At 41.9% G+C, this 23,166-nt stretch overlaps 1 protein-coding gene and 1 pseudogene across 2 annotated transcripts in view; one reads left to right on the top strand and one right to left on the bottom strand.

Moving 5' to 3' along the window:
* Positions 1 to 14,218: 14,218 nt before the first annotated feature.
* Positions 14,219 to 14,396, bottom strand: LOC115475211 (annotated as a pseudogene).
* A 199-nt stretch (positions 14,397 to 14,595) lies between these two features.
* The window catches only part of KREMEN2 (kringle containing transmembrane protein 2), a 190,645-nt gene continuing 182,074 nt past the window's right edge, over positions 14,596 to 23,166 (top strand). For both annotated transcript variants that reach the window (XM_030210192.1, XM_030210191.1), the window contains exon 1: positions 14,596 to 15,296. In XM_030210192.1, coding sequence (XP_030066052.1) covers positions 15,229 to 15,296 — 68 coding nt within the window. In that variant the 5' untranslated portion in view covers positions 14,596 to 15,228. The remainder of the gene's footprint in view (positions 15,297 to 23,166) is intronic.

Below are 23,166 nucleotides of genomic sequence, written 5' to 3'. Positions count from 1 at the left end.
GGTGAGTACTATTTTTATTCATATTTTTGGGAGGTGAGAGGGGGGTCAGTGACAACTGGGGGAGTAAGGGAGGGTAATCCCTGAATCTCTCCAGTGGTCATCTGGTTATTTAGGGTACCTTTTTTGTCTTATTTGTTAGAAAAACAGGTTTAGACCAAAACATTGAAGTTTTCACCTTAAAAGTTTTGGTTTTGTTCCATTATGGGTGTTAGGCACACCCTAAGCACACCTTCAAAATGCCCCCAACACACCCCCTTGTGATTTGGATGAACTGCAGACAAAATGCATAGATATACGCCTGCAAAACAAGTTTCAAAAATACTGATTTGGACGTTTTGAGAAGATATCTGTCCAAATGGTGCTTTATGATGATTTGAAAGTTTTCTCTGTCGAAAATGAGCCCCATGGTGATCTTGCTGTTATCCACAGGGGTATTGGAAATGCATAGAGAGAGTTTTTTAATTTAATTATTTAAAATGTATTTGTTACATCCTTAGAACATTTACAGGTAGATATGAAATATTAGCTTAAAAGTCTAAAATTCTTTTACCTTAGTTTAAATTAAATTGTTACATCCCTAGAACATTAGAAGGTAGATATCAAGTCTAAAATTCTTTTGCCTTAACATTGTTATAGTGCTTAATTGCCTTAAATGGAAAGGGCACTTTCTGTAATTTGCTAACAGGTGAGAAAACTGTGCTGTTGAGCTGAATTAGATGTTAACTAATATATTGTTAGGAAGGCAGAATAGCTACAAAAGTTACTCTGGCAAAATAATTTGTGTTAATCATCAAAAGGAGCTATTCAAACCATTTCTCCTAGAAGCAAAGACATATATAGAAAGGAAAGGTCCCAAGTTCCATCTTTTCTGAGGAGGTGCTGAGAAGAGGAAGCCTTTGTGGGAAAGTGAACATTAATGGCGGTCCACGAATGGCATCCAAGCATGGCTACATGTAACACAGCAGTGTTCGTGCTCAAGTGCCGGCTACTCACTGTGCTTCTACTTGTGACCATCTGAGGCTGGTCCCTCCATTTCCTGCCTCATATTTATTTTGTCCTTGCCTGAGTCACTCTTAAATTTCTTGTGCGTCCTTCGCCGGCAGCATGAGAGAGTCGCATAATGACCAGCCGTTTTAGTGGCAGGCTCTGCAGTGGACAACCTTGAGCTTCTCCTTGTTAACCCAGTTGCATAGCCATGGGTGGGTTTGGCCCACCCTAACTACCCCCAATCTAACATCCCTCGCTGCCTTTCCTCCCGTGGATCCGGGCCCAGCCAGCCAGGATCTTTGCCTGCTTCTTCCTGCTCCTCCCTGCTGCTGCCACGGTGCCTGCAGCTTTCTTTCTCGGGCTGTCACTGGCAGCGATTCACACAGGCATTTGCCTCTGTTGCGTCCGGCCCTCTCTGATGTAACTTCCTGTTTATGCGAGGGCCGGATGGATGCAGCAGGGGGAAATGCCTATGTGAATTGCTGCCAGCGATGGCCCACAAAAGAAAGCTGCAGGCACAGCAGCAGCGGCAGGGAGGAGCAGAAAGAGGCAGGCAACACTCCTGGATGGCTGGACCCAGACCTGCGGGAGGAAAGGCAGTGAGGGATGCTGGATTGGGGCAGGCTGGATTGGGGGAAGGCAGAAGTGCTGGACTTGTGGGGGGAGGAGGGGGGCTGCAGGGAAGGGACAGTACTGCCAGACTTGTGGGAGGAAGGGAACTGGAGGGAAGGGAGAGAGCTGCTAGATGTGGGAGGAAGGGATCTGGATGGAAGGGAGAAAGCTGCTGGAAGTGGGAGGAAGAGAGGGCTGGAGAGATGGGACAGAACTGCTGGACTTGGGAGGAAGAGGGGGCTAGAGGGAAGGGTGAGAGCTGCTGGACATGTGATAAAGAGGAGGAGGGGATCTGGATGGAAGAGAGAGAGCTAATGTAAGTTGGAGGAAGAGGTGGCTAGAGAGAAGGGAGAGAGCTGTTGGACTTGTGGGAAGAAGAAGAGGAGGGGAGCTGGAGGGAAGGGAGAGAACTGCTGGAACAGCACAAGGAGGGAGGGAAGGGAAGCAGAGGGGCCCTTTTAACAAGCTACAGTAAAAGGGGGCTGGCGCTGGCATCTGCGCGTGTTTTACATGCTTGCCGAGGCCCCCTTTTACAGCAGCTAGTAAAAGGGAAGGTCTTGCTTTCCTGCAGGAAATGGCCGGGCGGCAAGTAAAGTAATTGGGAGGATGTGACGCGCAGCCATTTCAAGGGAGATCCCTTACCGCCACCTATTGAGGTTGTGGTAAGGGCTCCCGCGCTAAATTTAAAGTTCCAGTGTTTTATTTGTTACCGAAGATTCACAAGCACCTGGAACAACTGCCGGGACGTCCTATTGTCTCGGCTAGAGACTCATTATTGGAAAGATCTTGTAAGTTTATTGACAAACATCTACAACCTTGTTTGGGCATGGTCAAATCTTATCTGAAAGATACTACCCATTTTTTGCAGGTTCTGCAGGTGATGGAAGGGGAGTGTTCTCCCGACTGGATACTGGTGACACTGGATGTCTGTTCGCTGTATACGAACATCCTGCAGGATGTACTTTTGGAAGCCTTGGAACAACGTCCACATATTGTTCCTTCAGATTTTTTGGTTCAACTTAGTGGTATTGCTATGGGCTCTAATTACTTCATCTTTGATAACCGCTTTTTTCAACAGACATCAGGGATAGCCATGAGGGCGACATTTGCCCCAACTGTTGCCAATCTTTTCATGGCTATGTTTGAAGAAAAGTGGATATATCCCTCTATATATTTTCAACATATTCGCTTTTGGAAACGGTTCATTGACAATATTTTTTGCATTTGGACTGGCACGTTGGACGGTTTGCAGCAGTTTGTGGATTACTTAAATCAGTGCCATATTTACAAATTAAATTTGAAATAGTAAGTAGTACTCAGCAAATTGCATTTCTGGATGTGTGGGTTACAAAGACAGAAAGAGGTTTTTCCACCACTGTCTTTTCAAAGCCAACAGACAGGAATTCCTTGCTACACTTTTCAAGCATGCACCCTCCGCATATGAAGAAAAATATACCTTTTGAGCAGTTCTTGCACTGTCGTCGGATTTGTTCATCAGAAGATGAGTTTAAAAGGTACACTAGGGCATTTGAGTAATAAATTGCTGCAACGGGGCTATCCTCAACGCATAATAAAGAAAGCGTCTAAACGGGCTTTGTATAACCCCAGGGAGTCTCTTCTACAATACAAGTCCATACAACAATGTGAAGAGATACTACCTTTTGTGATTTAATACAATGCGAACACCCAGAGGCTAAGTAAAGCGATAAGGAGACACGTTGAACTATTGAAAACACATTCTTTGTTTAGGGATGCGACTATATTATTCTCCTACCAGAGGGGTTGCAATCTGGGGGATTTAATCAGCCCGAATGATGTGTGGACTTCTAGGAGACTACATACCACTGTGGGGAGCCACAAAAGGTGTGGCCATTGTTCGGTGTGCCATATTATGAAGGAGGATAGTATATTCATCCATCAGAAATCAGGGAAGATGTGCCAGTTAAAAGCTAATACGACATGTGAATCTACAGGGGTGATCTATGTAATTAGGTGCCCTTGTGATTTGATATACATTGGCCAGACATCCAGGAGCTTTAAAACAAGGTTAATGGAGCATCGATCATGCTTGAAGAACCTGAAACGTGAGGTTCCTTTAGTCATACACTGTGAAGCTAAACAGCATCAATTTGATATGCTACAATGCATAGCTATAGAGCAATTACAGCTATCCCAGAGGGGAGGTGACAGGGGCCATGCTCTCGGACAACTTCAACAGAAATGCATTTTTTTCTTTAATTCAATAGAACCGGATGGGCTGAACATCCGGGTGGAGTGGTAAGCATTTTTTTTAAATAAGCCACCTGAGGATATGGGACTGACATCATGGTTTACCATCAGTACCGACTGGACGATTCGATTGAAAGAGACAGTAGCATGATTTATTTAAAGAGAGCAGTTGGTGTCTTACTGTCAGTTACCTGCTTATGTTTGCAATTCAGCAGTTTGGACATAGGTGTAGAACCCCTGATGCAGCTTATGTGAAACGGGGACTCCCTGTTGGGTTTCATGGATTTGGATGAACCAACTTGGTGGTAAATTGGAGCAGCGAAGCGCTGGATGAATAGGAGACATAAGATTGATCTTCAGATAAGTGCTGTGAGGCTGTCGCACCAAAGTTGTACATTTATATTTAATTGATGTGATTGAACATTGCATAGAACTACACTGAATTGAATTTCTATATTCTGTGTTCTGTACATATGCACAGGTTTGTTACTTGGACTCTTCAGTAAACGCTTCAGCATAAGAAACTGTGGAGTTTTTTCAGGCCAGATGATGGTATACCGGGCCCACGCCTTATAGCTGGATAATACAGGTTGGCTGGGTGGTATTACTGAGGCCTTTTTTCTCCACCTTCTAACAGCTGGGTTGTGTCTGAGAGTTGGAGTCACATCAGGCGCATTGAAAGTAGTAGTAATATTTGCAGCCCAGTAGCTGTAACATTAAATTTTAACTGCCAGACCCTCGACCATTCTTCCAACTTTTGGAGATCCCTTCTCATCGTTTCTACTCCCTCTATGGTATTCACTCTATTGTGAGTGACATTGCCGAAGCACTATTAGGAAAAGTTTTCCTTTTCACAGATGACAGGAAGATTTGCAACAGAGTGGACACCACAGAGGGAGTAGACAACATGAGAAGTAATCTACAAAAATGTAGAACAATAGTCTAATATTTGACAGTTAAAATTAAATATGAAGAAGTGCAGAGTGCTGCAGTTGGAGAACAGAAAAATCCAAAGGCGCTTTATGTGCTAGGGGATGAGAAGTTGATATGCACAGACTACGAGAGGGGCCTTGGGATGATAATGTCTGAGGATCTCAAGGCAGTAATACAATGGGACAAGGCAGTAACCATAGCCAGAAGGATACTAGGCTGCATAGAGAGCAACATAACCAAACCAGCAGAAAAAAAGGAGATATTGATGCCCCTGTCCAAGTCAATTGAGATGAGTTAGACTGTGTACATCTGCTTCTTTGTTATCAGGACTCTTGAAGCAGGCCTCTGCAGCCGAAACACGATGCGTGTCGATTCTAGTATTTTTTGTGAAATAAACTTCTGACATGAACTCTTTCAGTCCATTGGATGTTTTGTCATCATCTTCATTGTCTCCTTCGCTGTGTTTGTTTGCCTGGTTTTACCTGCATGAGGGTTCCTTGTTCTTCTGTGCTTGTTGATATGTTATGATGGGCTGGAGTGGTACTTAGGCAGCAACTCCAGTAGCTGGGAAGTAAGGCCAGAGCTGGGCAGACTTCTATGGTTTGTGTCCCGGAAATGGCAAAAGCAAATCAGAATAAAGTATGCATATTTTATATCTTTATCCCATTCAAACTTTATCTCATTACAATCTTTATCCCATTCAAACACGATCTAAGAGAAATTTCCGACGAAATCAACCAAAGCCTACATATTATGAACTCCTGGGCAGATGCATTTCGACTGAAACTAAATGCTGAAAAAACCAAATGCCTAGTACTCACCTCGCAATACAACAAGAAGGAATTTACCACCATCAACACACCTAATCTAAGTCTACCAGTCTCAGACACCCTAAAAATCCTTGGAGTCACCATTGATCAACACCTAACACTTCAGAATCATGCAAAAAACATAACTAAAAGATGTTCCATTCAATGTGGAAACTAAAAAGAGTCAGACCATTTTTCCCAAGGAATGTCTTCTGCTACCTGGTACAATCACTGGTACTTAGTCATCTGGACTATTGTAATTCACTCTACGCCGGCTGCAAAGAGCAAATACTCAAAAAAACTCCAGACAGCCCAGAACACGGCAGCCAGACTTATATTCGGCAAACCAAAATACGAAAGCGCAACACCCCTTCGCGAAAAACTACACTGGCTCCCACTCAAAGAACGCATCACGTTCAAACTCTGTACCTTGGTCCATAAAATCATCCATGGTGATGCCCCAGCCTACATGTCAGACCTAATAGAACTACCATCCAGAAATGCAAAAAAATCCTCCCGCACATTCCTCAACCTTCATCCTCCCACAAATGTAAAGGCTTGAAATACAAATCAATGCATGCATCAACCTTTTCCTATACAAGCACACAGCTCTGGAACTCACTGCCACGTAACCTGAAAACAGTCTACGAAATGACCAATTTCCGCAAACTCCTGAAAACTTATCTCTTCGACAAAATATATCATAAAGAACAACAGGCGTAACTCTACATTCTTTAAGATATCCAGGAATGTTCTTTAATGTCCTTTGCTTTCACAATATCATGTACCTAATGTCTATGGCTTTAACACTATCATGTATCTCACCATCATGTACCCAAAACTTCTGCTAAAACAAATAAGTACATAAGTACATAAGTACATAAGTAGTGCCATACTGGGAAAGACCAAAGGTCCATCTAGCCCAGCATCCTGTCACCGACAGTGGCCAATCCAGGTCAAGGGCACCTGGCACGCTCCCCAAACGTAAAAACATTCCAGACAAGTTATACCTAAAAATGCGGAATTTTTCCAAGTCCATTTAATAGCGGTCTATGGACTTGTCCTTTAGGAATCTATCTAACCCCTTTTTAAACTCCGTCAAGCTAACCGCCCGTACCACGTTCTCCGGCAATGAATTCCAGAGTCTAATTACACGTTGGGTGAAGAAAAATTTTCTCCGATTCGTTTTAAATTTACCACACTGTAGCTTCAACTCATGCCCTCTAGTCCTAGTATTTTTGGATAGCGTGAACAGTCGCTTCACATCCACCCGATCCATTCCACTCATTATTTTATACACTTCTATCATATCTCCCCTCAGCCGTCTCTTCTCCAAGCTGAAAAGCCCTAGCCTTCTCAGCCTCTCTTCATAGGAAAGTCGTCCCATCCCCACTATCATTTTCGTCGCCCTTCGCTGTACCTTCTCCAATTCTACTATATCTTTTTTGAGATACGGAGACCAGTACTGAACACAATACTCCAGGTGCGGTCGCACCATGGAGCGATACAACGGCATTATAACATCCGCACACCTGGACTCCATACCCTTCCTAATAACACCCAACATTCTATTCGCTTTCCTAGCCGCAGCAGCACACTGAGCAGAAGGTTTCAGCGTATCATCGACGACGACACCCAGATCCCTTTCTTGATCCGTAACTCCTAACGCGGAACCTTGCAAGACGTAGCTATAATTCGGGTTCCTCTTACCCACATGCATCACTTTGCACTTGTCAACATTGAACTTCATCTGCCACTTGCACGCCCATTCTCCCAGTCTCGCAAGGTCCTCCTGTAATCGTTCACATTCCTCCTGCGACTTGACGACCCTGAATAATTTTGTGTCATCGGCGAATTTAATTACCTCACTAGTTATTCCCATCTCTAGGTCATTTATAAATACATTAAAAAGCAACGGACCCAGCACAGACCCCTGCGGGACCCCACTAACTACCCTCCTCCACTGAGAATACTGGCCACGCAATCCTACTCTCTGCTTCCTATCTTTCAACCAGTTCTTAATCCATAATAATACCCTACCTCCGATTCCATGACTCTGCAATTTCTTCAGGAGTCTTTCGTGTGGCACTTTGTCAAACGCCTTCTGAAAATCCAGATATACAATATCAACCGGCTCCCCATTGTCCACATGTTTGCTTACCCCCTCAAAAAAATGCATTAGATTGGTGAGGCAAGACTTCCCTTCACTAAATCCGTGCTGACTTTGTCTCATCAGTCCATGTTTTTGTATACTCTTTTCTATTTCCAGTACTATGTATTTCACCATCATGTACCTAAAACTTGCTGTAAAAGCAAATGTACATTCTTTTCTATTTCCAGTATCCACGATGAATTGTAAGCCACATTGAGCCTGCAAAAAGGTGGGATAATGTGGGATACAAATGTAATAAATAAATAATAAAATAAATATCACATTCATATCATATTCACCATATCACTTGACTAATATTTGTTCATCATATCTCATAACATATGCATACATTGCACAGTATACAATATAGTGTTTATTACAACCATCACAACTATTTCATACAAAAACAAATGATGTCCAACATATTCCGTTTCTATACAAATGTCCCAATCACAGCTGCATTGAATATTTACACCAAATATCATTTATATAAAGGAAGAGCCTCGTAATTGCCAAATGGCTTAGCGTGTTGCAGACACATTGAATTTCACTATAACGTGTCCAACAGCTGAGACAAATTCACAACTTCATTAACAGGAGCTGATTTCAAACTTCATCTGGGTAACGTTTTCACACATTCCAACAAACAAGTTATCTGTCTTTCTTTGGTCCCAACACTGGCCATGTTTCCTTATCACTTCATCAGGAGACTTTATACAGCAAACAATATACACAATTACACATCTTCCCATGCTTACAAACCATAAAATGTATAACCAATATAAACATGTACCTTGAACAACCTCACATTGCCGTTAGGCACACCACAGTAAGCACCAGCTTCCGGCGTGTTAACGTCATTACCTGCGTCATATAAAACAGCACTAGGCACTACATCCTTTTATATAGACATTGACAAAGGCCAATCAATTTCTTTGTTGAGCCCATTGGGTTCAACAGTATTCCAATTGTATATTAATCGCTGCTCTTTGCGAATCAGTTGTTTTTCGATCCAACCCCTACCTTTCTGAATATGAACAAGCACTATAAACTGCAGGTCTTGAATTAAATGTTGATGTTGTAGCCAGTGATTAACTAAAGGGGTATCACATTTTTGTAATCTTATGTTACTCAGATGTTGTGCTATACGCATTTTGATTTTTTGTGTAGTTTCACCTATATACCCAAACTAGCAGGGACAACGTATACCATATACTACATTCTGTGTGTTGCAATCTGTTCTAACATTCAAATAAAAATATCTCTTAATGGTATTTATCCAAATTCTATCCATACAGATTGCATGCTTACAATACACACGTTTATTACATTGTACATGCCCTTCAGTTTCCACACCAACTGGTTGCAGATTGAAAGATTTTTTGGACAAAATTTCACCCATATTTCTTTCTCTAGTACAGGAAAACCTAGGCGTCTCTATTAAACCTTCATGTAATGACAATATTGACCAATGTTTCATTATGATGTTTTGAATTGCTTGCATTTGTTTGTAGTACAGAAGTATGCAATTAATGTGCCCAATTTGATTTTTGCTCTTTCTTTGTGCTAGCCAGCAACGCTGGGCATATTTTGCTCTTTTGTAAGCTGAATGTATAGTATGTGAGGGGTACCCTCGCTGTTGAAACCTTTCTGACATTTCTTGTGCTTGTTGTACAAATCGATTACACGCTAAGCCATTTGGCAATTACAAGACTCTTCCTTTATATACACGATATTTGGTGTATATATTCAATGCAGCTATGATTGGGACATTTGTTTAGAAAGGGAATATGTTGGACATCATTTGTTTTTGTATGAAAGAGTTGTGATGGTTGTAATAAACACTATATTGTATACTGTGCAATATATGCATATGTTATGAGATATGATGAACAAATATTATTTATTTATTTGTTACATTTGTATCCCACATTTTCCCACCTATTTGCAGGCTCAATGTGGCTTACATAGTACCGTGAAGGTGTTCGCCAACTCCGGTTGAGAAACAAATACATAGAGATGTTATAGTCTAATAGGTTCATAGTTACAGACGCAATTAGGAATAGTAGAGAAAGAGAGATATGTAGTGTTTGTTACGAGGTTTGGTTATGTTGTGTTGCAGGGGTTCAGGCACTTAAGTTGGGTCAGAGGGGTACGCCTTTTCAAACAGGTGGGTCTTTAGTGATTTCCGGAATTTAAGATGGTCATATGTTGTTTTCACAGCTTTTGGTAGTGCATTCCACAATTGTGTAGTTATATAGTCAAGTGATATGGAGAATTAATATTTTGTGAGTAATTATTGTACATTTAACCCACAAATTGGTATTAAGAAAAACATTCATATCATATGGTATGAGTGTGGGTATTGTGTATCTCATTTGGGGAAGGAAAGACATCCTAAGGTTGAAATTAGCAAGTAAAATATTGGTCTAAGCCCTGAGAATAGGTAGGGATGGGATGGACTGGAGTGTAAATTTTAAGGGGCTTTGATGTTAGCTTCAGAACTTCTAGTACAAGAACAGTGCTGGGCAGACTTCTACGGTCTGTGCCCTGAGAATGGCAAGGACAAATCAAACTCGGGTATACATATAAAGTATCACATACCATGTAAAATGAGTTTATCTTGTTGGGCAGACTAGATGCACCATACAGGTCTTTATCTGTCGTCATTTACTATGTTACTATTGAGCTTATTTTCGAAATAGATCTCCTGCTCCCAGCCAAATCGGTATAATCGAAAGCCGATTTTTGCCGGCGCCAACTGCTTTTCGTCGTGGAGCCAGCCAACCTTCAAGGGAGGCAACAGAAGGTGGGACGGGGCGGAGTGGGGGCGGGGCGGGGCATGGTTATGAGATAGCTGGCTACACCCTATAATGGAAAAAAAGATGGCCGGCTCAGACAAGCATATCGCCGGCTGGACTTGGTCCATTTATTTTTAGGTCCAAGTCACCAAAAAGTGCCCCAATTGACCAGATGACCACCGGAGGGAATCGGGGATCACCTCCCCTTACTCCCCCAGTGGTCACCAACCCCCTCCCACCCAAAAAAAATAAAATAAAACATTTTTTGCCAGCCTGTATGCCAGCCTCAAATGTCATACCCAGCTCCCTGACAGCAGTATGCAGGTCCCTGGAGCAGTATTTAGTGGGTGCAGTGCACTTCAGGCAGGTGGACATAGGCCCATCCCCCCCACCTGTTACACTTGTGGTGGTAAATGTTGATCCCTCCAAAAAAAAACAAAACCCACTGTACCCACATGTAGGTGCCCCCTTCACCCCTTAGGGCTATGGTAGTGGTGTAGAGTTGTGGGAATTGGGGTTTGGGGGGGATTTGGGGGGCTCAGCACCCAAGGTAAGGGAGCTATGCACCTGGCAGCTATTTTTTTTTTTTTTTACTTTTTTTAAGTGCCCCCTAGGGTGCCCGGTTGGTGTCCTGGCATGTCAGGGGGGCCAGTGCACTACAAATGCTGGCTCCTTCCACAACCAAATGCCTTGCATTTCGCCGGGTTTGAGTTGGCTGGGCCCGGTTTCCATTATGGCTGAAAACCGAAGCTGGCCATCTGCTCTAAACCCAGTGATCGCAACATTTGACCTAAATGTTGATTTAGCCGGCCCCAACCGTATTTCGAAAATATGGTTGGCTCCGCCCCTTTGCGGAGCCGGCCCCAAACATGGCCGGCCATCTATTTGGCCGGCGCCGTTCGATTATGCCCTTCTATGGTAGTTAACAATATTATTAGCTTGTTGGTTTCACCATTCAACTATGGTGCAGCCATAATACTAAAGCCACTCTTCAAACTACTGGTATGATTACGTGGTATTGTGTTCCAAGATTGCATCATCTATAACTGCTTGTATATGGTTGGCATGGTGGTGAATTGCCAATTGCCACTTCAGGCACAGGCAGCTCCTTGTGACTCTGGGCAAATCACTTAACCCTCCATTGCCTCAGGTACAAATAAGTACCTGTATATGTAAGCCGCATTGAGCCTGCCATGAGTGGGAAAGCGCGGGGTACAAATGTAACAAAAAAAAATTGGCCTGTTTGGGATACTATTGTTTAATCATAAAGGAATGCAACCTGCAGGGAGTGGCGGATGTGACTGTGGCCACCTTTTTGGGCAGACTGAATGGACCATAAAGGTCTTTACCATCATTTACTATGTTGCTATGTTTTTGAATTTGGGCATAAAGTTATTGACTCTTGAAGTTGATTGCATTTTGTTGAGTTTTCCCCTGTGGTTCTGTTAGTTGAATTATGTTTTAATCTATGTAATATGTTATTTTGTGTTGTATCTTTTATGATTATGTACGCTAATTTGTAAACTGCTTAGGGTCAGGTAGAATAATAAATAAAATCTGTTCTATCCTGTTCATCTTTTTGTAAACCTATATTATTTCCCATCTCATTCACCTGTTCTTCCACCTGAAGAGCACAATTTGCTTAGCAGGTCTTCCTAAGGGAGCTGTTCCATCTTTTTTTTTTTAATTGTTGCCCTTCTCTGTACTTTTTTCAGCTCCACTTTGTTGAGACAGGGCAGCCAGAATGGCACATAGTATTCAAGATCATGGATCTATATAGAGAAATTATAATATCCTCTGTTTTATTATCCATTTTTTCCTGATTAATTTCTTGAGTAAAGTGGTGTGGTAGCCATGTTAGTACACTTTTAAAGGTAATAAATAGAAATAAAACAAAACAAAGCGTAGAAAAGAAAATAAGATGATACCTTTTTTATTAGATTAACTTAATACATTTTTAAATTCGTTTTCAAAGGTAACCCTTCTTCTTCTGATCAGAAATGAGCAAATGTTGACAAGTAACAGAATATATGTGAAACCCAAAAGTATTCATCTTATGGTGAAAAAACAGTATGGGCTGTTAATCCTAAACAGGTAATCTAATACTCCAGAGAACTGAAAAACAGCCAAACACAATCCAAAGGGTTGTGTGTAATGAATGTAAAGAAATGAGGAAAGTGGGAAATACCCTCAGAAACCAAGGCTTCTGCCAAGGTCTAATCAACAAGACACTATTATCTATAAAAGACTTTGTCCCCGTGATCAAGTTTCTTTCATGGGGTAAATATTCCCTACTCCACTCATTCAAAAATGCCCATATAGGAGCATCATGCAAAATTGCCCATAATAGAGCACACATTCTTATACAAAAAAGCCCATAATAGAGCCCATAACTTAGTTAGTTATCTTCAATATTTGTGCTCTATTATGGGCAATTTTGCATGATGCTCCTATATGGGCATTTTTGAATGAGTGGAGTAGGGAATATTTACCCCATGAAAGAAACTTGATCAAGGGGACAAAGTCTTTTATAGATAATGGTGTCTTGTTGATTAGACCTTGGCAGAAGCCTTGGTTTCTGAGGGTATTTCCCACTTTCCTCATTTCTTTACATTCATTCCACACAACCCTTTGGATTGTGTTTGGCTGTTTTTCAGTTGTCTGGAGTATTAAACCCAAAAGTATTCCAATGACAGTCTCACAGGAAGAATGTGGGGTGGGTTAGGTGAGAAACCGGGAAGAGCAGAGTGGGTGAGAGACAAGGAGAGAGATGATGAGGGTGACAAAGCAGTATAACTTTTTGGTTTATAATAATTTTTATCATTCTTTTTGCTTTTGTGACTGCCACCACAAACTGAGCTGAATATTTCAAGGTATTGTATAAGTACTGTTAAGAACATAAAAACATAAGAGTAGCCATACTGGGTCAGACCAATGGTCCATCTAGCCCAGTATCCTGTTTTCCAAACAGTGGCCAAGCCAGGTCACAAGTACCTGGCAGAAACCCAAATCATGGCAACATACCATACTACAAATCCCAGGACAAGCAGTTGCTTCCCATGTCTGTCTCAATAGCAGACTATGGATTTTTCCTCAAGGAATTTATCCAAACCTTTTTTAAACCTAGATATACTAACCGCGGTTACCACATTCTCCAGCAAAGAGTTCCAGAGCTTAACTATTTGTTGAATGGAAAAATATTTCCTCTTATTTGTTTTAAAAGTATTTCCATATAACTTCCTTGAGTGTCCCCTAGTCTTTGAACTTTTGGAACAAGTAAAAAATCGATTTATTTCTACTCGTTCTACACCGCTCAGAATTTTGTAGACCTCAGTCATATCTCCCCTTATCTGTTTCTTTTCCAAGCTGAAGAGCCCTATCCATTTTAGCCTTTCCTCATACAAGATGAGTTCCATCCCCTTTATCATTTTGGTCTTTCTTCTTTGCACTTGTTCATATAAAATTTCATCTGCATTTTGATGTCAATTTTCTCTAGTCTGGCAATCTGGGATATTCTGCAAGTCTGAGCCGCTGTGGTGGTGGCCATAAGCAGTCAGATGGGTGATTTTACAATGGGACAATATGTCCAGGTAACTCCCAAAGTTAATAGGATAAATCCTATAAATATCAGCCTCTAAATGTGTTTTTCCATAAACGCAGCATGGGAGAGAAGACGTTTTCTTTCTTTTTTTAATTGTTAGTGCACTGTGCCTGGAAGTACTGAAATACCAGATCCAAGTTTGGAACGGACATAGCAAGCTACGTCTCCATCTCTCTGTCCCATAAATCTGTTCCATACAAGGCTCCCAATAGGGGACATATCAGATATTAAACTGATAAGGACAGATAAGGACAGAGAAGCCTTAATGAAAAATTGGCAACACCTGCACAAATTGGCCTGAAACGTAGAAAAAGTGAGAGACTCAAAGGGAAAAAGAGAAAAAATATCAGGAGACAGAAATAAGTAGACAGATCAGGAGTTGGGGTGGGGAAATCTGAGATATTGGATCCTCCTCCTTTTCCCATCTGTAAGCAGAAATTAATAAGCTATAGCGTCTATGCACAACTACTCGCAGCAAGAGCAGGAATCCGAAAGAAAGAAGAGGACTTAGAGTATTTATTATTATTATTATTTTAAATTTTCTTGTATCCTCAGAGGAACAGTTTCATCAGTTGTCCGACATCACTCCAAAACGATGCTGAGAAACTTGTTCTCAAGTGTCAGAGCTTTTCTCCCTGCGATTTAAACATTTTTAATTTATTGTTCCTTTTTTTTCCCCCTCGTGGTTTGCCCATAATATAAATAAAATCCTGGAAAACTGTGTGTCCTCAGGGGAAGGGGATACAGACGGGGGAAAAAAGTTCGCCGTGACTGCAGTTTGATGGCTTGCAGTTTCTGTGGCGGTCTCAGCTGTGAAATGAGAACAGAGGACGATTTCTGGCCTGTGGGGCTGGAATGAAATGACTTTACTGCTTAGTTAATTGCATACGGAATCTGGAAGAGAGTGAAACACACTTCTGTTTGGAACTGAACACAGCTGGAAGTGTATGATGCACTGAGGAAGTTCTGGCCTGGGTGATGCATTCTTGTTTTGGGGGGGATTTGTTTTGTGGGGAGGAACAAACTTTTTTGGAGCTGCTGGACAAAGAAGCAGGAGAGAGGACAATAGGGAGAGGAACCTGCAGTCACTAAGATGCTTTTGTTATGCCCCTTCCTCCCCCTGGTGCTAGTAGGGGGCGCCCCAACAGCAAATCCTACACTTCAAAGACAAGGTAAGCGTCTCACTGTCTGTATCAATCTCTATCTCTCACCCTGTCTCAGAAAAGCAATTATAGCCTACAAGCAAAGTAGTCATTTAACCTTGCGGGAAAGCTAGTCGAACGCAATAGCAAAGTGCAAAGAGGATTCAGACAGTTCAGTAATACAAACATGCAAATTCTCGTTGAGTCTTTCTTTTTCTCTCATACTGATCTTGAAGATTATTATCCCTCAGACTATATTTCCCAATCTCCTTATGCCCTTATCTTTTCCTATCCATCCTTTGCCCTTTATCTTTTCCACTCCATTCTTCCTCTCCTTACCCCTTCCAATCTCTTTCCTTTTGCTTACCCTTCCTTTGTTTCCCCTGACTTGCTCAACTCACTTTTCCTCAAAACCCCACTTTCACTATGTTTGCTACAATTTAAAATATTCTCCTTAAAGACTTGTGATTGTAATTGTAATTACTATGTAAACCGCATTGAGCCTGCAATGTGTGGAAAGCGCGGGGTACAAATGTAATACATAAATAAATAAATACTGTAATGCTATTTCAGACTCTCGAATCACGTTATCTTTTTGCTTCTTAGTTCCATGCTCCAGCTCTGCTGTTTATTGTATGCGACTAGTCACTTTCGGTATTTCTCTGTTTCAGTGAAAGTTCTGTATCTTTGTGCTCTTCTCCTCAGTAATCCAGTCCTAGAGGGGAAAGACTCGTCATCCCCTTGTCATGATTCTCTGTTCCTTAGGTGTGGTGTATTGAGATGAGACTTAGCCCTTGGCCTCGGGAACACCCTGTATTGTGTTATTACTAGCAATAACACAGCATACCTGACTAACTTTTTGCTCTTTAACATTTTGCTTTTGTGTGGACATGCAAGTGTGTGGGGGGTAAGATTTCATATGCACTTGTAAGTATGCATTTCATATGCATTTATATGAAGAGGTGCACAAAAGCGATAAGCAATTTCCATTGCTTCTGAAGTGTTTGGGCCTGTTACTAGCAAGCTAGAGTTATGAAATATGCTTATTTCCCATTTCCCTCAATGCACAGCATAAAACATATGAGTACCAGACTTACAACTGAGAGGGTAGCCCTTAGACAGAAGGAGAAATGAGACACTTGAGTTGAAAGAATAAGAAACAAAGAAAAAACATGGAGATAAATGTGAGAGGGTGAGAAACAGGCAAAAAAAAAAAAAAAAAAAGGATGGAAAGAGAAACAGCCAGAAGTAGAAAAAAATATTATAATAATAATATGAAGGAGTTAGAACTTGGAATAATAAGTGACATGTAGGAAGAAACAGAGCAGGTGAAAGAGCTGATGTAGTACTGATGTATCATTTTAGTGCGGATACAATATTATTTTGATGCTATTTCACTATCAATATACTGTTCTTGCTCTTTTGATGCAGCATTGTGCTGCACTTTTGTAGTGTTATTTCAGTATTGAAAGAGTGATGCTATTTAGGAATGTAGTTGCATGCTGCATTATTTTTGTGCGGATTCAGTGTTATTTCAGGGCTAATACAGTATAATGATAATGCAGTGTTACACAGAGTCAGTATTTCTTGTAGACACAAACTGGGATAAACTCTTTAGTGCCTTAATCTTCACGCCCAGTCATGGGCCCCCAACAGGTCATATTTTCAGGATATCCCTAATGAATAAGCATAAGAGATTTGCATGCCAACTACCAATATTGTATAGAATCCTGATGGCAGCCCTGGAAGACTAGGAATCAAAGTGAAGACTTTTAGGGCCTCTTTTACAAAGCCATTGTACCGATTCTCAGTGCGGCAAATGAGAGGAAGCCCATTCAATTCCTATGGGCTTTCTCTCATTTGCCGCACAGGAATTGCTAGTGCAGCTTTGTAAAAGAAGCCCTTAGTGCAGTGGTTCCCAAACCTGGTCCTGGAGGCACCCCAGCCAGTCAGGTTTTCAGTATATCCACAATGAATATTCATGAGATAGATTTACATGCTGTAGAGGCAGTGCATGCAAATCTCTCTCATGAATATTCATTGTGGGTATCCTGAAAATCTGACTGGCTGGGGTGCCTCCAGGACCAGGTTTGGGGACCACTGCCTTAGTGCATCAGTCCTATAGATAGTTCATTTTTATTTTTATTTGTTAGATTTGTATCCCACTTTTTCCCACCTTTTGTAGGCTCAATGTTGCTTACATATAACCATTAATGGTGTTAGCCGATTACGGTTTGAACAAATACATAGTATGAATGAATACAAAGTGATATAATGGTATAATGAGGTATATGTATGGTAGGAGACAGTTGGGGGGGAACTTAGAGAGGGAAAGGGGGAAGAAAAGTCAGGTAATGTCCGTTGCAGTCTTTGGTTATGTTGTGTCGCAAGTGACCGGTATTTTTATGTTGGGTCGGTGGGGTATGCTCTTCTGAACAGGTCTGTCTTTAGTACTTTCTGAAAATGTAGGTGGTTGAGTGTAGTTTTTACTGCTTTTGGCAATGCATTCCATATTTGTGCGCTTAGGTAGGAAAAGCTGGTTGCATAGGTGGATTTGTATTTGAGTCCTTTGCTGCTTGGGTAGTGGAGGCTTAGATATGATCGTGCAGATTTTGTGTTGTTTCTGGTTGGCAGGTCGATGAGGTCTGTCATGTAACCCGGTGCCTCGCCATATATAATTTTGTGAACAGCCATGCAGATTTTGAAAGTGATGCGTTCTTTGATTGGTAGCCAGTGCAATTTTTCTCTGAGTGGTTTGGTGCTGCCGAAACATGTTTTTCCAAATATAAGCCTGGCTGCTGTATTTTGGGCAGTCTGAAGTTTCTTTATGATTTGATCCTTGCATCCCGCATAGATTCCATTACAGTAATCTGCGTGGCTTAATACCTGGACTGTACCAGGTTACAAAATATTTCCCTCGGGAAGAATGGTTTTACGCGTTTGAGTTTCCACATTGAGAAAAACATTTTCTTTATAGTGGACTTTGCTTGGGTCTCTAGTGATAGGTTACGGTCGATTGTTACTCTGAGAATTTTCAGGCTGTCTGAGACATGGAGGATGTATCCTGGGGTGTTAATGTTTGTGGGTTTGTATGTATTGTATTGGGATGAGATAATGAGACAGTGTGTTTTTTTCTGTATTGAGTTTTAGTTGGAATGCATTTGCCCATGAATTCATGATGTTTAAGCTTAGTTTGATTTCGTTGGTGATTTCTGCCAGATCATGTTTGTATGGAATATCTGAAAGAAGACCAGTGGTATTCATGAATAAATAAATGAGATAGATGTGCAAAAATACTGGTTCCATTGTATGTGAGTTCTATCTCATGAACCTATTTAGATCCCTTGAGTAGAACAGAATACCATTGGCTAACAACTCTCTCTACATCCTTCATCTTCACTCCCAGTCCTTGAGGGCCACTCCTTAGAACAGTTCTTCACATCCCTTTCCTGGAGGCACACCTTACCAGTCAGGTTTTCAGGATTACCACAATGAATATGCATGAGACATAATTACATACATCGAATGTATGCAAATTTGTCTTGTGCATATTTATTGTAGTAATCCCGGAAACTTGACCAGTAAGGTAAGGGTTAAGAAGCCCTGCCTTAGACCAGAGGTAGGCAACTCTGGTCCTCAAGTGCTGCAAGTTGGTTGGGTTTTCAAGATAGTCACACTGAATATGCATGAGATATATTTGTATGTATGTAAATATATTTCATGCATATTTATCGTGAATGAGAACCTGACTGGCATATGTCATTCAGTCTTTAGTTACATGCTCTTGCCTTTGCTGTCTTTTTTGTTTGCAAAGCTTCCTTGATGACTAAGTTGCCTGCAAAATCCATATAGCATCCATTAATATATTTGCATTGTGCAAACTTAGGCAGCTTTAGCCCTCAGTTGCCACAAACCAGTCGGTTTTTCAAAGTACCTACACTGAACATGCATGACATGCCATTATATGCAAATATATCTCATACACACATTTTGTTGATATCCTGAAAATCTGACCAGTTTGTAGCTCATTAGGCTTGGAGTTACTTCCCCTGGTATAATGTAATTAAATATCCTCTTAAGCACTTTTTTGTTTTTTTAAGTAAATAGCCCTAGTTTGGACAATCTTTCATAATCTACCAGACTCTAAGTTCCAAGAGGCAGGGACTTTCTACTGTATGTGTCTATAGAGCATGCTAACATGTGGCCCCTTTATTAGTTTTTTTTTTATATTCTTCTTTGAGGAAGAGTGCCTAAAATTGAACTCTGTCCTCCAAATGTGAGTGAACAGAGAATGGTAGGGTGATATTCTCCTTCCTAGCTTCTGCTCCCTTATTTCATGCATGCAAAAGGGGAATCACTAGACATGGTGAACTGCTATGGATTTATAGCCTGCCTCACTGACACAGACTACCCAATAATTAGCGTGGATTCTTTTAGATTCGTATCAAGTAAATAAGACCATTATTAGAGGAGCTAAATTCTACAATGATTAAGGTATATACAATGGTTAGCACATATACAATGATTAGCTCTATACACACAGTGATTAGCTAAACAATCATTATATCACTGGTCTCTACATCTAAGCAATGCAAAGAGTACTTAGATGAGGGAAAGAAGCAATAATACATACATCACTGGTCCTTACATCATCCAGGCTCTTAACAGCTGGGGGGCCCGGTTCACAGTGAGAGCCAGGAGCTTCTTGGACCAGGAACAGATCCTCTGCGCAGTACATCTACTCACAGATGAGCCCCCACTCTACTGTGATAAGCCCTCCCTTTTTATTAGGCTCTGAGCTGATGTTCAGAGCTAAGGAAAATTACAGAATGCTTCTTTGTTTAGGTAAACAAGCCATACTGTGGGAACGTGGTCAGATGATTTCCAACTCCAGGTGGCCAGGCTGGACATGGAAACAAGAACCATCCTCCCCTTTGCATACCAAATTAGTTAGAGCTGTGTCTTATCTTCTGCATTCCAACTTATTTTTCTATTTACAAGAAAAGTTACTTTCGGTCAAAGACAGAGTTGAAAAACAATCTTTAAAATTCACTTCCATTACACATGGGCACAGGGAGTCTCTAACTCGAATTGATTGACGGTACCCTAATCTTATTTAGCAAAGAACAGGTGCTCTACTTCCTGTTCCAGCCCTTCCCTTTCCTGTCTGCTGCCTGTTCCTGCAGGAGCAAGAGGGGAAGAGGCTGGAGCAAGGAGGTTTAATGACAGGAGATGGCATGAGCCTATCTGGGCCATTATCTGGGCTGAAGCCAGTGGGCAGAGGTTGCCACCACATTGGTTTGTCCAAAACAATAGCAAACGCTATTGAAAACAATAGCAAACTTGAGGTTTATATTGTTTTGCATTCTTTCTTTTAGGAGGGGGGGGGGGGGGATGGAATGTAAGGAGAGTTGGGGAGTTTTTGAGGGGTCTGTGAAGGGGGGAGGGTTATATTGAAAATGTTTTTAACATTGATCCAGAGCTTGCTTTATTTGCAATGCTGTATTGTAGATTTCAGTTCTGTGCTATATGCCTTTATTTTTGCTTATGATGACTCAAGATATTTCTACATAAAAACAATAGCCTCAGGCTACAGCAGCAGCTCAGTTGCCAAGTCCAGCTCATCAGTCACCGCCCCCTACCTAAGTGCCCGCATTACCCTGCAGCCCGGCTCGACTCGGTGACAGCAGCGGCAAGGGCAGCAGCACAAACTTCTTCCAGATATCCTCCCCCAGCGGGGCTGAGTCTGGCCCACAGAAGTAGAAATCGTCTTCATCTAGTTAGAAGCAAGGCTGCAGGGAGTCAAACTCCAAATCTGGGTTTTTATTCACCATTCCCGGCTTTTTCATATGCCTATAGAATATTTATTCCCAAACAGATGTGTGGGGGTTTTGGTTTTCTCTCCCTCTTTACAATATTTAAGTCCACAGAAAGTCCCCAAGTTCTGAAGCTCCCCCAGCTGTCACCCATCCACATGTGCCCCTTTGAAGCAGCACCGTGAGGCCATCTCTGCATGCTCACTCTCCATTCCCAGCAGCCAGACTATCACAGATAGAATCATGCTGACTTGTGCAGCACATGGATGTACTAACTATAGCTGAGATAAAATAACCGTGAACAATGACAACGTGGATGCAGCAGCTGATAGTTTGTTTTGGACATACCAAGATGGCGACTGTTTGTGGAAACCAGCTTCCACTTTTTGATGTCATGCCTTCTCCAGTCATTAAACCTCCTTGGGCTGCAGCATAAATAGCAGAACAGACCTATTCTACTCTCAGCTTCACCTCCTCCTCTTCTGCGTCCACATGTTGCTTTTTATCATTGTAACAAGAAATGGAAGAGGACTGGAGCAGAGAGCAGAGTGGCTGTTTCTTCACCAGCACATCCCCTCTTGCTTCCATGGCAGCAAGCAGCAGTTAAGGAGGCAGGAGGGGCAGGGCTGAGTATTGCCAGTTGGGTAGGTTTCCCACCAAATTAGGCTACTTTTAAAAATCATTAGTGGTAAATTTTTGATTTTGTTGTGAGTTATTGGGCTAGTTTCATGCAGCACATGTGGTTTTTTTGGGCATTATTCACTATTCAACCAATTAACCTTCTAAGCCTCATCCCAGGTGTTCTTGAAGGTTCTATGTGCATTCCAAACTTCATTCTGGTACTCCAGTTGCCTCTATTAAATGCATTCCAAGCCTCACTCTGGCCGCCAGAGTCTGGCATCGCCACTTACTTCTTTTTGCACGTTTCAACATTATAAAGAGGTGCTGATTGGTCTGCAATAAAAGAGGGTGGATTGTTGCTGTTGCAACATTGCATGTCACAGCTAAATAACATGTTGGTTTACTGTGCACTGCACTGACCACTAGGCTACCCTTCAGACCTGCTTGCTTCTGTGTTCAGAATTCCCACAATGCCTGATATTGTCAGACAGCCTAGTTTCCCGTTCCAGGGAAGGTAACTACTGTAAGATTCACAAGGAGGTCATGCCTTAATCCCACCAGTGGTCAGCTACTCATTCAGGGCACCTTTTAATACCCTGGACGTGAATGAAACAGGTCTAACTTAGGACACCCTTCTTTTGTGACATAGTCTTTTCTTCCCATTTAATTATTGCTGCTGGATGTCCTAAATTTGGGCCCTCACTAAACAACCCCAAAACATGCCCCCCTCTCTATTTGGATGAACTGCAGTCTAAGATGTCCAAATTCTGCCTTTTAAGAATTGACGTTTACATATTTTTTGGCAGCTGGATGTCTTTTGTGGCATTTTGAGACATTCATCTGCTTTGAAAATGAACACATGATGTACTATATATATATTTTTTTTTTGTTACATTTGTACCTCGCGCTTTCCCACTCATGGCAGGCTTAATGCAGCTTACATGGGGCAGGGGCGTAGCCAGACAACAAATTTTGGGTGGGCCTAGGCAAGAAGTGGGTGGGCACGAAAAAAATATCTCAGCTGGTGGGAAAACACTTCTTTCCACCTTGGCAGTCTGCAGCAGGCATGCGCTGAAAACTGAGCATGCGCAGGTGCCGGTATCATGGAGAGTAGCATTTTCGTTACCATCAGGGGGTTGTCTTCAGCTGGCAGAGCATGGGATCCCCAGCAGCTACCGCCAAATGTGTGCCACTGTTGGGTGGGCCTGAGCCCTACGTGGGTGGGCCCTGGCCCACCCAGGCCCACCTGTGGCTAAGCCACTGACATGGGGCAATGGAGGGTTAAGTGACTTGCCCAGTGTCACAAGAAGCTGCCTGTGCCTGAAGTGGGAATCGAACTCAGTTCCTCAGTTCCCCCAGGACCAAAGTCCACCACCCTAACCACTAGGCTCTATCTAACTCCTGTTACTCTGTTATCTCTTTAAATGTTTTACCTCTGCTTACACCCTATGCTGTCTATTAAG

The sequence above is a fragment of the Microcaecilia unicolor genome, chromosome 7 (genome assembly GCF_901765095.1).
Source record: "Microcaecilia unicolor chromosome 7, aMicUni1.1, whole genome shotgun sequence".
Lineage (NCBI taxonomy): Eukaryota > Metazoa > Chordata > Amphibia > Gymnophiona > Siphonopidae > Microcaecilia > Microcaecilia unicolor.
Note: the sequence above shows the minus strand (reverse complement) of the source record. Positions and strands in the feature narration are given on the sequence as shown.